General features: G+C 34.3%; 1 protein-coding gene across 1 annotated transcript in view; it reads right to left on the reverse strand.

Annotated features, from left to right (window-relative positions):
• CCDC150 (coiled-coil domain containing 150) overlaps positions 1 to 16851 on the reverse strand; it is a 103918-nt gene that overhangs the window by 76803 nt on the left and 10264 nt on the right. Inside the window, exons 5-11 of the mRNA XM_068543845.1 lie at positions 16058 to 16126; positions 10597 to 10734; positions 9456 to 9576; positions 6314 to 6357; positions 4707 to 4799; positions 2354 to 2461; positions 190 to 314 (exon numbers count right to left, since the gene is read on the reverse strand). Of these exons, the coding sequence (XP_068399946.1) occupies positions 190 to 314; positions 2354 to 2461; positions 4707 to 4799; positions 6314 to 6357; positions 9456 to 9576; positions 10597 to 10734; positions 16058 to 16126 (698 nt within the window). The remainder of the gene's footprint in view (positions 1 to 189; positions 315 to 2353; positions 2462 to 4706; positions 4800 to 6313; positions 6358 to 9455; positions 9577 to 10596; positions 10735 to 16057; positions 16127 to 16851) is intronic.

The following is a 16851-nucleotide window of genomic DNA, read 5'->3' on the forward strand; positions in this document are numbered from 1 at the left end:
AATGTTCTTACAGAACATATCTCCGGCCTGAGGGCAGTTACCGAAATGTTCTAACAAAACTAGTTCCTTTAGGGCAGAGTCTTTATTTCTGTGACTGGCCCAGCAAATGCAGAATTAAACATTTTCATTAAAGATAACAAATACAAATGCAAAAACAAAAGATGCAAAAGTTGCCCACAGTTTACTTACAGATGCATTTGGAGTTGTGTTTTCTCATTCTGAACAGTCTGCAGCTCACTAGTGATACTGGCATGGGCTGCATCCAGCAGTAAGTTTTGTTCTTGAAATGTCTGTGTCATCATTTTCTGTTCTTCCTAAGTGTTAGAAGCAATATTAAAAGTTAAGATGCCAGAAGTCATTTGATAGGGTATCACTCTAAACAACTGATCAAAGATACTGATACTTACAAAAGACAAATTTAATTTATATAAATAAAACCCCTTTTAAAAGAATTTATCTTAATGTCCAGCTTGCTCTTTGTACCTACCCTGACCTGACCACAGTTCTATCATTTTATAGCTCTTCTAGCCAACAATCAAGATGCATTATTTATCCAGCTTGCTGCAAAATTTATAAAACTCCTAACATGAACAAATTTTTAGATACCATGTATAAAATAGACAACTGATAGGAACATACTGTATAGCACAGGGAACTCTACCTAATGCACTGTGGTAACCTAAATGGGAGGGAAGTCCAAGAGGGAGGGGATATCTGTATGCGTATGGCTGATTCATTTTGTTGTGCAGTGGAGGCTAACACAACGTTGTAAAGCAACCATACTCCAAAAAAGATTTTTAAAAAACTATATTAAGTATATTTTGGTACTTTAAAATTTCAACATACTATATTTTAAAAAGTAAAACAATATCAACATATATAAAGTGAAATGATCGCTCCACCTCTATCTCCCCCACATCTCTTCCAAATAATTCCATTCTCCAGGGACAATCATGTTTCATAGTTTAGTGTAAATTCTTTTGACAGTATCTGAAATTGCACTCAGATACTGCTACAGCAGAAGTCTATAACTGTTTTGCACAATTTTCTCTGGCTTACTATTTTCAATTATCAAAACAGCAATTTTATGCACACCTCCTCTATATACAATTTATAAAGCTTTTGTAAATATAGTACATATTAGTAATTATATTTGTAAACATATTTTAAAACACTTCTTTTTGAACAATATTTGACTGCAAGGTAAACCTTCACATCTTCATACTTGGCAAAATGGGATCTCACTTGTGTCATATTCCAAAGTTTTAAAATGTTTGTGAAAGTGTTACATACATAAGTCACATTATTCAGTCTACTAAATTGTAAGTTCCATGAAAGTAGGGACTTGTCTTGTTCACTGCCATAATTCTATCTAGATCTAGCAACATACTTGCATGAGGTAAACACTAAATGCTTTCTGAATTAATAAAAAATACTTATTGAGTACCTGTTATGTGCAAAATGCGCTTAGCCCTATGGGTAATAACAAAGATATGTAAGACAATGTCCTAGGAATGTAGTACAGGGAATGAGCCATGCATATAAACTGCTACTATAGAATGCAGAACAAGAGAAGCAACATAACATAAATGATTAAAAACACTGAGTCTGGAGTCAAATCTAGATTTAAATCTGGCTCCACCCGATACTAGCTGGGTGATTTTGGGCAAGTTGATTAACTTCTCTAAATCTTATTCTTATTATCTGTAAAACGAGGATGACAAATATCCCTTTATGTAACAGCTGCTAGGATTAAAGAAGGTAATATATGTAAAATCCTTAGCACAATGCTTGGTATATAGTAAGTATGCTCAAAAAAAAAAAAAAAGAGAGAGAGCCTTATTATTACAGCCTGTTTAGTGTCCTAGAAGTAGAAATTAAAAGACAAAACTGATTCTCTCTGATTGGAGTGATCAAGCTTCTGGGTGAAGGTGAGTCTTAAAGACTGAACACAATCTCAAACACTTGAAAATGAAGTAAAGACCATTCTCAGCAGAGGGAATGGCATAAGCAAAATGGGAAAGCACAGGTCTTTGGGGAAAAGGTAAATACTTTAGGGTCAGTCATAAGTATTCTCCATGATTCTATCAATACTGGGACAGGTAATTACTTTTCCTAAAGTAATGATATTTGAGAAGAAACCATTAAGAAAGCACTGAGTGTAAGGCCAAATGACCCCTCTGATGAAAACAGGAAACATCTAATTAAAAAATAAAATAATTCAGAAAAATCCTTGAAATTAATTGCTAAAATATTTTATGTATCCAGTTGGCTATTTGTATTTCCTGATCTCTTAGCCAAGGAGGCTTCCTGATGACTCTACCAGAAATTGACTAGTGTTAAAAATGAATACCTGCAGAATGGCTTGGTGGTCAGCAATGATTCTGGTATTTTCCATTCTAACAGTCTGAAGCATTCTGTTCAGCTCTGAACACTTTCTAGTCAGTTGGTCATTCAAAACCTAAGACAACATATACAGCAAATCACAGATCTCTCCAATAAATAAGTCTTTTTACTTACGTATCATCATTTTTAACAATGGCCTAGTATTTCACCATACATGTGAACCTAATTTATTTAACCTAATCCCAATTGATATTTCATTAGATTATAAAATACTTTCAAATATTTGGAGTCATCATCCTAAACAACTGTAAATTAAAAGGGGAAATTTGCTGATACAGAGGAGCAACTGAAGCATTTGGCAGTTTACCAATCTTCCATTCTTCATAATTTTGAATGCTGGTCAATTACAGCAAGACATCTACAGAATGGAATTTACAATGTAGATGCATGGCCAATGTTACAGAAATCCATTCTCAAAATTGGATGATGAGCTTTCAGAATTGTTTAGCTGATAACAAAATACCTAAGCTCTTTCATCACCAATTACAGTATTCAAAAAAGCAAAATACAGATGACTGTGCCATTTCACAAGATTAACCTTCCAAAATAAAACAAAAATCTTTTCTGTAACACATCTATCATACATGTAGTTAGTTTATAATTCTCTTGTCCTTTTGGTATTTTGAAATTTGTATTCCTGTGGAAAATATTTATCTTAATTCTCAAAGATAAAGTATATTTTTGCAAAGTATATTTTTTGCAAAGTATATTTGGTAAGGATTTTTGCAAAGTATATTTGGTAAGGATCTTACCAAAGTATATTTGGTAAGGATCTTATGTTTTAATGTACAAACTCTTTAAGGATGGGGCAAATAACTCTGAAGGGTTAATAGAAAAAAACACTCAAAAAACAGTAACAAGAAAGGAGAGATAAACTAAAGATTATCTGGACAGCATCATAAGTGGGACAGCATCATAAGACAGGAATTCATTCAGGGGCATTTTAAAGTTATAACCAGATGCACAAACTATTTATCAAGGAATACTTGGGGATAAGACAGAGGAGAACTCTTGCTCCTTGAAAAGAAATAGCTAATTTTCTTTACAGCTAGATTGCTGGGCTCAAATTCCAACCGTGTCACTTACTAGCTATATATATATATATTTTTTTTTAATTTATTTTTGGCTGCGTTGGGTCTTCATTGTTGCACGCCGGTTTTCTCTAGTTGCGGTGAGCAGGGGCTACCCTTCATTGCAGTGCGTGGGCCTCTCATTGTGGTGGCTTCTCTTGTTGCAGAGCATGGGCTCTAGGCTCGAGGGCTTCAGTAGTTGTGGCATGCGGGCTCAGCAGTTGTGGCTCGCAGGCTCTAGAGAGCAGGCTCAGTAGTTGTGGTGCACGGGCTTAGCTGCTCCGCGGCATGTGGGATCCTCCCGGACCAGGGCTCGAACCCTGTTCCTTGCATTGGCAGGAGGATTCTTAACCACTGTGCCACCAGGGAATCCCTAGCTATATTATTAAACGTCTCTGTATATCAACTTTCTTATCTTTAAAATGGGAATAATAATAGTTCTAAAGAAGTCCTATTGAGAGGATTACAATTTGCTAGTAACATAAAATGCTTAGAATTGTGCCATTACTGTAGTATGGATTCAGTAAATGTTAACTACCATTTATAGTAAGAGTAGTAGTAGTTACTGTTATCTTTATTTTATGAAAGATCACATTTTGTATTTTCTTTATCATAAAGAGAGCATAACAACACTATGATCCTAACATTGAAATAATCAAATTGTACTAACAAAAAGTTCTTTTAAATGATCGATACTATTTCATTGGGCCCTATGAGAAATAACTCGGTTGCTTGCATATGTGGTGACTCCTCTCCATATACATGCATATACAGAAAACATCAGCTGAATGTGGGAACCACCATCCCACATAAAATGATTACACATAACTCCAAAATCAGCAAGTATTTATTAGGTTCCTACTGTGCTTTGCCATAGAAGATACAAAGAAAGTATAAGATAGCCCTTGGCATTGAACTGCTTAGAGTTTCATAGGGGGAAATAAAAGGTATACATTTAGTGAGTAAATTAGAAAACAAACAAGGCAAAGTTTAAACTAGTGCATGGTTTAGCAGTATATCTCAAATACCTACGTATCACAGGAATTTAGAGGGTGAAATGGGAAATGTAGTTAATCTGATGATGTTTCACAAATGAAGTAAATCTTATGGAAATAAAAATTTTGGATGATGGCAATGGTATGAATTCACGTAACCAGGATTAATCTTGGTTCTTCGTTCTTTAACTGAACAAAATTAACATCTAAACACTAGAGAAATGGGAAGATTTACCTGTGCTTTTTCTGATGCTTCATGAAGGAATATTATTTCAGACCTCAAATATGCATTTTCTTCATGTTCCTTGTTGAAAGACATCTGTATATTCTACAGGAAAAAAAAAAAAAAAAAAAAGAATTTCTCTTTTTCTACATGTAAGAGCTATTACATGTATCTCTTTCAAAATACCTGTTCTGTATTGTGGCTAGTACCAGTTCAAGTTCTAATATACATAGATAAGTGTCTTATAAAGGATTTTTTAAAATCTTGATATATCCAACTCCCAAACTTCTCTTAATTTATAAATTTATCAAAACTATTTATTAAAAATATTCTCATACTGGGACTCCAATTAGAAAGAATTTGCCTAAAAACAAACCTTGATATTTACCTAGTATCCTTATGTCAAAAAAATTCTACTCTCTAAGATGAAATATTTTTACTTTATGTTACATACACATTTCTTCCTATTAGCAGTATGAGCTTATTATTTCAAAGAAACACATGCAAGGCTCTTTTAAAATTAGAAGTAGGGGAAGAGATTTTCATCAAGGAATACCTGAGGGTGGAGCAGAAGAAAGCACCTTTGTTCTGTGAAAAAAAAGGTTCTCTTTGAGATGAGGAAAAGGTGATAGGGATGTTGAGTTGTGGGCTGGGTTTTACCCAATAGGTACTTAGTCACATGGGGAAGAACAAAGTCTACGTCCTCTCCCTTCAGAGAGAGAACCACTTTTCTAGCTTTCCAGAAGAAGCATCTCAATAAAAGTCAACATCATATAACATCTACATCATGAGATTGATTTAGAAATGTCTTAAGATATAAACGTAGTAACATTTATTCTATTTTTTATTGTGGTAAAATACACATAACAAAATTTATCATTTTAACCATTTTTAAGTCTTTTTAATGAAATGTCTTTTTTATTGAAGTATAGTTGATTTACAATATTGTGTTAGTTTCAGGTGTACAACACAGCGATTCAGTTATATATAATAATAATAATATTAATATTATATATTATATACAAATATACATTATATTATTATATAATTACATCTAATAATATGTATTCTTTTTCAGATTCTTTTCCCCTGTAGGGGAAAGGGGTGGGGAAGGATAAATTAGGAGGTTGGGATTAACATATGCACACTACTATATATAAAATAGATAACCAGCAAGGGCCTACTGTATAGCACTATACTCATTTTAACTATTTCTAAGAGTACAGTTCACTTAAAACTATTTAAGTGTTAAGTGTTAAATTCAGTGGTAGTAAGTACATACATTCATGTTGTTGATAAACCATCACCAAAAATAGTTAATATTTCTTACATTTCATAAAAAAAGCTTCACAACAATTCATTTGCAATAGGTATAAAATGCAAATAAGTCTCATTAGTTTTGCCAAGGCACCTTTTTTCAAACTATAATAATCTGCATGAAATGATTTATTTCCTAATATCCAGTTGACCATAGTTCTGGATATACACTCATTTACACTGAAACTTTTTTAATAAAGATTTTAGGAGAATCAGAAGGACTGTAAACAAACATGAGTGAGGAAATACTACTTAGTGAAGAGATGAAAGAAAACCTCTGTACTCAAAACCTCAAAACCTACCTTATTTTCTTCAACCAACTTGGAAATGAGGTCATCTCTAGAAACTAAAAACAAAAAAAATCCACATAACTATGATGATAATAACTTACAACTACATTGAAAACACATGGTATTTTCCCTGAGAAACTTTGATTTAAAAAAAATTTGTTTTAGTCTGTATTTTGCAGAAATAAGGAGAATGGAAGTATTTCTATCATATTTTTATAGACTGGAAACTAAATCCTGAAATTATCAAGAAACTAGTCCACAGTCATGTACAATGGTAAATGAGGTCACATTTTACTCAATGCACAGATGATGATGAGTCTGAGGGATTTCAAGCCAGAGAGGCACACAATCAAAAAGATCAAAAAGCGTTTTGTTAGATTACTCTGACAAAGGCTCAATAAAGACAGGGAGATCAGTTTAGTAGCTGTTGCAGTAACCCAAGTGTAAAACAACGAGAGCTGGCTCTGAGGTAATGATGCGGAAGGAAAAGACTTGTGAAAAGCAAGCAAGCAGGGAGAACTGTCAGGACTTGGTGACCGACCGGTGGGGTAAAGGCAATAGATGAGTCAAGGAAAATACCTAGTGTACAGACCTGGACAGTGGGGGTGGTTGGTGGATTCTAACAGGGAATTCAGGGCAAGGAGCAGGTTTGGGGGATATAATGAGTAAAAATGACTGCAACACTTAAGCTTCCATCATGTGTTTTGAGGTATCTGCAAAGCATCTAAATATAGATGATTAGTTGGCAGTAAGATACCATCTGGAGCTCAGGAGGATGATTTGGTGTGGGAAAAAAAAAAAGATGTGAAACCACTCAGAGTATGTATATACAGTGAAAATAAAACCAAAGGCAGAAATAGGAGAACAGTTTGGCACTGTATACTAGTAGCCAAGAGATATACACTTTTCTGAGGTTAATGTTTGGCTTCATAGAAAATTCATAAAGATCTATTAGTTTTGTTTCACTTAAATATTCTAAAGCCAGAAAATTACAAAACACATAAAAACTCACATTTTATTTATGATATACTCAGAAAAACTGTACTTCTTGAAAATGAGTCCAAGACTCATTTTAAACAAATTCTAATTTAACATATGTGAAGGAGCAAAAAGATAAACTACATGATCTATTTTGAAAAATCCACTAATCAAAGAAAGACTAAAAGGGGAATGTTTATCCTATTTAGGAGAACAATTTAATCACTTTAATTAATGTGTGGTAATACACACACATATACACATATATATACACAATGTTTAACGCTAATAAATAATTATTAATAAATAAGTGCATTTTAAAATTCACTGAAGCAAATATCTAAAGGCATTCCTTTTATTAATCTAGTTAGAATAACTATTTGTACCTTAAAGTAATAAAATTGCATGCATGTAAAGCATCTATTATTCAATATGAAGCATATAGCTGGTATTCAGACAGGTTTCCTTTTTTTATGTTAATTTGAATTACTGTTATTCTAATCTCAATGTTTTTAATGGTCTTCCATATATTCTTACAAAATTCAAAAATAAAGCATTAATCCATTAAGAAAGTAACATTTTAAAAAATCACTTAATCAGAAGGACAACTAGTATAATAGAAAGATCTGTGTTTTAGCCCCAGCTATTCTATTTACTGTGGGTCCTTCACTATAGATCTTTTTATCCTTCTGTAGAATGGGGTATATTTTCTTATCTTTCTCACAAGTTTGCTGTAAGGCTCAAATGGGATAATGTGGTAGTACAATAAAATGTAACATGTATTTTTGTAGGCATGCAGTCACAGGAAGACAGAAAATTATTTAGGGGCATTATCAGTGAGAACTTCACAGAATAATTCATTACTCAACAACTATATGGAAAAAGAATACTTTCTGCTAAAAGCAGTAAGTAAAAGTATTGAATGGATTACCCTTTATGTTTGTTTTTTTTTTAAATTTTCATTTCCCTTTTGGTATTCCCTGTCCTCATTACAGCCACAGAGCAGGAAAGCCTCACTGGCAAGAACACTGGGTTTGGAGTTAGAAGATCCAGGTTGAGGCCTCACTTCACCATTTATTCATTTTGTAACTTTAGGAATTACAGATAGTTTTTGTGTATTACATGAGATAATGTATGTGAAAGCCCTGTGTAAACCATGAAGTGTTATTCATCCGTAAGGCACTGCACTGGAACTCTGGGTGATCTCTATAGTGAGATCTACCTTAAAACTGCTGTTACAATTATATATTAACAAACAGTAGTCTGATAAGGGCTGTTGGGTTGGAAGAAGCATGCCTCTGAGCGACCTGGGATCAAGTCTAGACACTTCCATTTCCTAGCTCTGTCACCTTTTAGGACTCTTTTTTTTTTTAAACAGATGTTTTTTCCTCCTCAAACGAGTAGTTAATCTAACCTCTCTCTATGGTACCTTACAACTATTCATTTCTACAAATACAAGTTGACCAAAATAGGTTGATAACCTGAAGAATGGAAAGTCTGACATGATAAATGGTTAGAATCAGTAGGATAGCAAGGATTAATGACCTCATTTCCTTATTAGCATTCTATTATCCAATATTCAATCTAGATTTATAGAACCCAAATGTTCCCAAGTCCACAGTTAAATAAACCTGAAAAAAATCTACATAAGTTTACAATTAAGAGGGTCAAATTCTGGGTTTCCCTGGTGGCGCAGTGGTTGAGAATCTGCCTGCTAATGCAGGGGACACGGGTTCGAGCCCTGGTCTGGGAAGATCCCACATGCCACGGAGCAACTAAGCCCGTGAGCCACAACTACTGAGCCTGCGTGTCTGGAGCCTGTGCTCCGCAACAAGAGAGGCCACGATAGTGAGAGGCCCGCGCACCGCGATGAAGAGTGACCCCCACTTGCCGCAACTAGAGAAAGCCCTCGCACAGAAACGAAGACCCAACACAACCAAAAATAAATTAATTAATTAATTAATTAAAAAAAAAAAAGAGGGTCAAATTCTATTTTATTACCAACATTCTCTTTCTCAGTGCCACAGATAAAAAGGAAATCAGCAATTTTTTACATTCAGGTCTGTGGGAAATACCAGTAACACTGGCCACTTCGAGAATTTGGAATCTTAAAAAGTTTTCACATGAAATCTCAAAAAACTAACAAAAGTGTAATTTCTAGCATCTATTTTCATACCTAGATCAGACTTGAGCTGTGAGGTAGCGGTCTCCAACTCTCCTTTCTGTTGTCGCTCCTGTGCCAGTAGTTCTTGGGTGGTCTGAATAGAACTGCGTAGGGCAATGCAGTTTTGCTGCACCTGAAATCGTATAAGAAAAACTCCTTTTCTGTAAGGTAAAGATTTCTACTAAGCTAACTTATAGCACAGGCGTAAGGCAGATTTTTCTGATCTTAATATTCCTGGAGGAAGAAGCGGTGTTTATGTGTTACAGTTAAAGATCTCAACAGAGTGCAGTGTCTTCCAGCAGTGCTGTCCAGGAGAACTTTCTGTGCACTCTTCAACAGCACTCAAAATGTGGCCAGAGTGAGGGAGGAATTGAATCTTTAATTTTGTTTAATTTTAACAAATAAAATTAATTTTTATTTAAATAGCCACATGTGGCTAGTGCCTACTATACTGGCAATATAAGGTATAGCAATAAAGGATCATTTGCCAATTCTTTAAGTAGAATCCTCTTTATAATTCCATTGTGAAGGACAGCACTCGTTAAAATAATAAAAATTATGTAATCTAATAATAGGTATTATGATTTGAAACTACTAATTGCCTTGGTACTTAGCATTTAAAATATTCTAAATTACATATAGATATTTCAAATAACAACTTTGATGAAAGCAAAAATATTATGCTAAAATAAATGAGACTTGAAAACAGCAATGCAAACACATTCCTGATTATTTGACTTATTCCTTGCTTCAAATGTCAGCTCAGTTTAATCTTTCTTTTTTATGCACGTCATATACAATACATATAACATGAGACTAGGTCAGTGCCTTCCAAAATCAATTCTTGTAACAGAGATTATATGGTGTAGGGGGAAGGATTCCCTCCCAGGAGCTAAGAGTTCACTTCTGTAAAGCCTGAGACAAAATAACCTCTCTGTCCTTAGCTCCCTCATTCATAAATTAAGAGCGTTGGACTAAATGGCGTCAGAGTCCTTTCTTATTTTGCACTAAAATTTTTAAAATTGTAGTAAGAATGTTAATAGAGGAATACTAAAGAAAAGAATTTAATAAATCTAGAGGAAATAAGCAAAACTATAGGTTTGTAGGTAAAACATTAGCTTTTCCCTTTTGGTTTCACTTTCCCAACATAAACAAGGAGAGAAAATCTCTCTACCTGTTTCCGTTCCATCTCCATTGTTGATCCCATTTCTTGTATTTTGAGTAACATGGCTGATCCAGATTTCTCAAGAGATTCCCTTAGGTGCTTCTCTTGAGACAGTTGTCTCCTTAGCTATAGAGCAACATTGCAGTTAGGCAAGACCAAGGGAACTTCATAGCAGTTTAACAAAGATCAAAGTCACCATGAAAAGTTTACCAGACATGCCATCTCACCCCCATTCTTCGTTCATTTATGACTACTCAGAAACATGTTTTTGTTTCTCCCTAACGGATAACCTTCTAAGAAATGCAGAGTCAAATTTGTTACCCTCATCTTCCTACTGTGTAAGTCTGTTTTCCAAATTGTGGGTCAAGACGCATTAGTAAGTTGCAAGAAGCACTTGAAAAAGGGGGGAGAAAAGAATAGAAAGAAAATGTCAGAGCACATAGCAAGTAGTAAGGAAGGGTAAGTACTGCTTCATGAAATGTTTGTGTATATGCATGTATGTATGGTGTTGCAGTGTAAAATATGTCTTACAATGTATTGCTGTCAAAAAGAAGTTTGAAAAACACTAATATGTCTTAGTATATGTATTTTCTGTATTTCTCTATTTTCTAACTTTATTTTTTAACTCTTTATTTTCCTGTATTTTGATTTCTTCACCTATATATATATATATATATATTTTTTTTTTTTTTTATCCCATAGTATTATAAACATTCCTCTGAAAGCTGTTTCAATTATGTATTGGAATTTTTTTTTTCATGTATTGGAACTTAAAGATCAAAACAAATAATGAAGTAGTTGTTAAGCAGCAGACAAAAACAACACTCAAGAATTTGGGTACACTGACCTTATTTCTATCAATAAATGACTATAAAATGAGTTAGGTAAAGATACAAAGAAGGTTAAGAGTCTCTTTTATCATGAAGTAAAGAAATCCTTTCCAATTTAAATGGGAACTGAAAAATGCTGTTCCTTTTATGAAGCGATGTTAAATTGAAAGAATTTCTTTTTTAATTTTTTTACTTATTTTTGGCTGCGTTGGGTCTTCGTTGTTGCGTGTGGGCTTTTTCTAGTTGCGGTGAGCGGGGGCTACTCTTCGTTGCGGTGCGCGGGTTTCTTGTTGTGGTGGCTTCTCTTGTTGTGGAGCACAGGCTCTAGGTGAGCGGGCTTCAGTAGTTGTGGCGCACGGGCTTAGTTGCTCCACAGCATGTGGGATCTTCCCGGACCAGGGCTCGAACCCATGTCCCCTGCATTGGCAGGAGGATTCTTAAATCACTGCACCACGAGGGAAGTCCCAGAAATTCTATTTTTAAACCCCAGTAAAGATGACGTAAGAGTACACTTTATAACTCTTCTCTACACATGTACTTTATATGTGTTTTCTTGAAGGATGATATATTTAACAATTTTTAAGAAGTTTTTTTAAAATTAATTAATTAATTAATTTATTTATTTATTTTTGGCTGTGTTGGGTCTTTGTTTCTGAGCGAGGGCTTTCTCCAGTTGCGGCAAGCAGGGGCCACTCTTCATCGCAGTGCATGGGCCTCTCACTATCGCGGCCTCTCTTGTTGCAGAGCACAGGCTCCAGACGCGCAGGCTCAGCAGTTGTGGCTCACGGTCCAGTTGCTCCGTGGCATGTGGGATCTTCCCAGACCAGGGCTCGAACCCGTGTCCCCTGAATTGGCAGGGAGATTCTCAACCACTGTGCCACCAGGGAAGCCCAAGAAGGTTTTAAAAAGTGAAATGAGATGAAAAATATGTTGACATGAAATAGTTACAAGATAGCCCGTTTTGGAAATGTTCTATGATTTTCTTAACCATACACCTAATATTGAACATTTGGATATTTCCAGTGTTTTGCTATTCTAAATACTGTTCTGCTGAACATGCTTGAGAATAAATCTTTCATTGAATTTCTGATTATTTCCTTGGGATAAATCCTACAAAAGGAATCACTAGGCTAAAGGCATAAACATTTTTTAGACTTTTGATACATTTTACAATTCTCCTTCCAATTTTAACTTATCAGTAGTATTTGAATAAATCTCATCAGCACTACAGATTATCACTTTCTTAAATCTTTGCTAATAAATGAAAAACAACACCTTAATATTTTTGCATTTCTTTGGTTCCTAGTGAGATTAAACATTTTCTAATATGGTTATTAGTTCTTTATATATTTTCTGAACTGTTCTTATCCTTTGCCCACTGTTTTTTTCAAGTCAATTTAAGTTCTTTAAAAGGGAAGATTATTGTCTAGTTTTGTTATGTTTTATTAGTTTTGCTTTTTTTAAACATGTATAAGATTTTAATTTTTATATGGTCAAACTTACCGAGCTTTTTATAATCCTGTTCCTTCTTTTCAAGCTTAGAAATTCCTTCCTTATCCAATAATCAGTTAAATATTAATATTATAATCTTATTTAAGAATGAACTATAGTTTTTGTTTTGGGCTATATTTTTCAGGTTTTATTTTAGTATCAGATTATAATCACTTTATAATTTAGAGTAGCATAATGTACTTTTCTAAGCTCTACATCGAATTATATAGTATAATTTGCTCAAGATATAATTTAAGTGCCTTATAAAGGGAATCTTTATTTGATAATTATACTACTAAGATATTCATCCCTAAAGCATTATGAAGGGCTATCAGTTAATCTATTTCATGTTCATCAGAACCAGATTTTATATATATATGTATTTCTTATCTCTTAGAAACATATATACTGCATTTACTTTATCTTTGTATAGTCCTTTGTTATGGGCTGAATTGCATCCCTCTGAAATCCATATGTTGAAGCCCTAAACTCCAGTATCTCAAAATATGACTGTGTTTGGAGATAGGGCCTTTAAAGAGTTGTTTAAGTTATGAGGCCGCTGGGGTGGGCCCTAATCCAACATCACTGTTGTCCTTATAAGAAGAGGAAATTTGTACACAAAGAGACACCAGGGATGTGTACACAGAGAAAAGACCATGTGAGGACACAGAAAAAAGGCAGTCATCTGCAAGCCAAGGAGAAAGGACTCAGGAAAAAAACCAAACCTGCTGATGATATCTTGATCTTGAACTTTTCACCTCCAGAATGGTGAGACATAAATTTCTGTTGTTTAAGCCACCAGTCTGTGGTACTTTGTTATGGCAGCCCCAGCAGACTAATACATCCTTCCTGCTCCACATACCCTCAAAATGTCCCTATTTGACTAGCACAGTCCTTCTTCAGGTCCTTGACAAGTTCAATGAAAATTCAACATTTTACTACAGCACCAAGAATTAAGACTTCTCCAATAAAAAAATAATGTTAAGTGGCAATCCAAAGGATAGTCTTTTCAACAAATGGTGCTGTAACAACTAGACATACACAAACTCACCCAAACAATCTAGATACAGACCTCACACCTTTCACAAAAAATAATTCAAAACCTAAATGTAAAATGGAAAGCTATAAAACTTCTAAAAGATAACATAGAAAAATCTAGGTGACCTTGGGTTTGGCAATGATATTTTATTAATAGATATAATACCAAACGTACAATCCATGAAAAAAAATGGATAAGTTGGACTTCATTAAAATTAAAAGCGTCTGCTCTGCAAAAGACACTGTTAAGAGAATGAAAAGATAAGCTACAGATTGGGAGAAAATATTTGTAAAACACATACTGGATAAAGGATTGGTATCCAAAATATAAAAAGAACTCTAAAAACTCAACAATAAGAAAAAAAACCCAGCTGCAAAGTGGGCAAATGATCTAAGATACCTCACCAAAGAAGATAGACAGATGGCAAATAAGCATATGAAAAGATGCTCAATATCACGTCCGTAGAAAACTGCAAATTAAAACAAGATACTATAGATATGCCTATAAAATTAGCAAAAATTCAAAACACTGACAACACCAAATGCTGGTGAGGATGTGGAACAACAGGAACTCTCATTCACTGCTGGTGGGAACACAACATGGCATAGCCACTGCAACAGGTTGGCAATTTCTTAGAAAACTAAACATAAGCTTATCATATGATAAGTATGAATCGTACTCCTAGGTATTTATCCAAAGGAGTTGAAAACTTATGTCCATACAAAAAAACTGCATATGAATGTTTACAGCAGCTTTATTCATAACTGCCAAACTTGGAAGCAACTAAGATGTCCTTCAGTAGGTGAATGGATAAACTGCGGTACATCCAGACAATGGATTATTGTTCACTGATAAAAAGAAATGAGCTATCAAACCATGAAAAGACATGGAGGATTAAATGCATATGCTAAGCGAAAGAAGGCAGTCCAAAAAGGCTACATGCTGTATGATTCCAACTACAGAGACAGTGAAAAGATCAGTGGTTGCCAGGGGCTTGGGGAAAGATGAGGGGTGGGGGAGGGAGGTGCGGGGTGATGTGTATGTAGAGCACAGGGCATTTTTAGGGCAGTGAAACTATTCTGTATACTGTGATGACCAAAAAGTAAAACTTAATCTGTGAATTTAGTAATCATGTATCAAAACTGGTTCATCAAATGTAACAAACATACCAGACTAATACAGAATGTTAATAATAGAGGAAGCTCTGGGGGTGGGGAGAAAGGATATATGGGAACTCTGTTTCTGTGCAATTTTTCTAAAAACTTAAAACTGCTCTAAAAAGAATCTATTAAAATAGCCAAAATATTTTTTTAAAGCATGAAACAATATACTCCAACTAACAATGAACAATCATGCTTTTATCAGTAACTAATGGTAAATAAAATACTCTACATGAGAGAATGTCCCAGATAGCTACACTTACTACCCTAAACACACTGAAATTCATAATTTTTAAAATAGTATATCTATTTCTCTGTTTTGTATAACAGAATATTTTAAATATAACTTGATTCTTTTGATTTGGACTAATGTCAATTATTATTCTGTCAGGGAATATTGAGGTTTTTAGGCCACTGTCAAGGTGTATTGAATTGGTAATTCTTCTGACTCTTCCACTGTTTTCAGCTGCAAATTTTTAGTCCAACAACTTTTAGCAGCCACCTACTCCATAATTCCAATCTGTTATCTACTTAAATTTAGACTGAAATGAAAGTTTTAAGGTAAAATTAGATGAGCAGACTTATTAAAACCTTCTTATTTTAAACATAACTTCAGTGTAAAAGGTCTTTGTATGTCCACTTAACTCTAGTATATGGGCAACTGCATGAGTTTCATGGTAACTGTTTCCCTCCCGGCTCAGAGAGCATTTATATTTTATTTCTGGTTTTGTGGCAGTATTGAGGTGAAGGGAAGTCTTAATGTCACGTACGGGCAGGTGTAACTTCATGTGGCATATTTTTAAAATCTTCCTAATAAACAGCCACATATTTTCTTCTTCAATGGTTTCTTTTCATTCTATCCACTTCCTTGACTTCCCCCTCTGCAATTCCAATGCCCCCTTCACCTTCCAGCTTCCTTTTTATCTTACCTCCTGAATTTTAAGGTTCATTTTACGTTTTGTGGTCTTCAGTTCCTCTTCAATAATGGCTGCATTCTTCTAAAAATAGGAGAAAAGGTTCTAAATAATCTGAAATGACAGGAAGAAACTGTCTATGGTATATCACAGTTCAAATCTAGACTTTTTTGGGGCAACCTATAAATGCTATTCTGAATACAGTTATAAACACTTCTTATGAGTCTAAAGTAATTATTACAATGAGATATTTAAAGTTATTTTATTACTTTGATTCATGACTTCTATCATTTTCCCTTTCAGATAATTAAAAAATGATTAGTCACATGTACCTTCTATGTAAAATTCAATAATCAGAGGAAAATCTGGTAATTGCTAGACATTTTTCTTACAGGGTGTATTCCTATTTTTTTAAGTACTCCATTTTTTCTAGCCTCAAATATTATCTATGCTTAGGAGTTGAGGATGAAAAACAGTTTTCACTATTCATTCTCTTTTATATTATTAATGGCACTACAATCTAAGATGTAAAAACTCAAAGCTGTCTTTGCCTTCTTCTCTACCTTCAGCCCCTATCCAATACCACATTCTAACATATCTTTCCTCTCAAAATGCCACAACCGTAGCTCAGACCTAATAAGGTCTATGTCTCAAATAAGGCAATGGATTCCTAATTGGTTTTCCTATCTCCAATCTCTTCTTCTATAATTGATACTCTACACTACTGCTGGATTAGTTTTCTTGTTTTCATTATGTCACTTTCTTATCAAAAATTTAATCACTCCCCATAGGATCAAGCCCAACTACTT

The sequence above is a fragment of the Eschrichtius robustus genome, chromosome 5 (assembly GCF_028021215.1).
Source record: "Eschrichtius robustus isolate mEscRob2 chromosome 5, mEscRob2.pri, whole genome shotgun sequence".
Taxonomy (NCBI): domain Eukaryota; kingdom Metazoa; phylum Chordata; class Mammalia; order Artiodactyla; family Eschrichtiidae; genus Eschrichtius; species Eschrichtius robustus.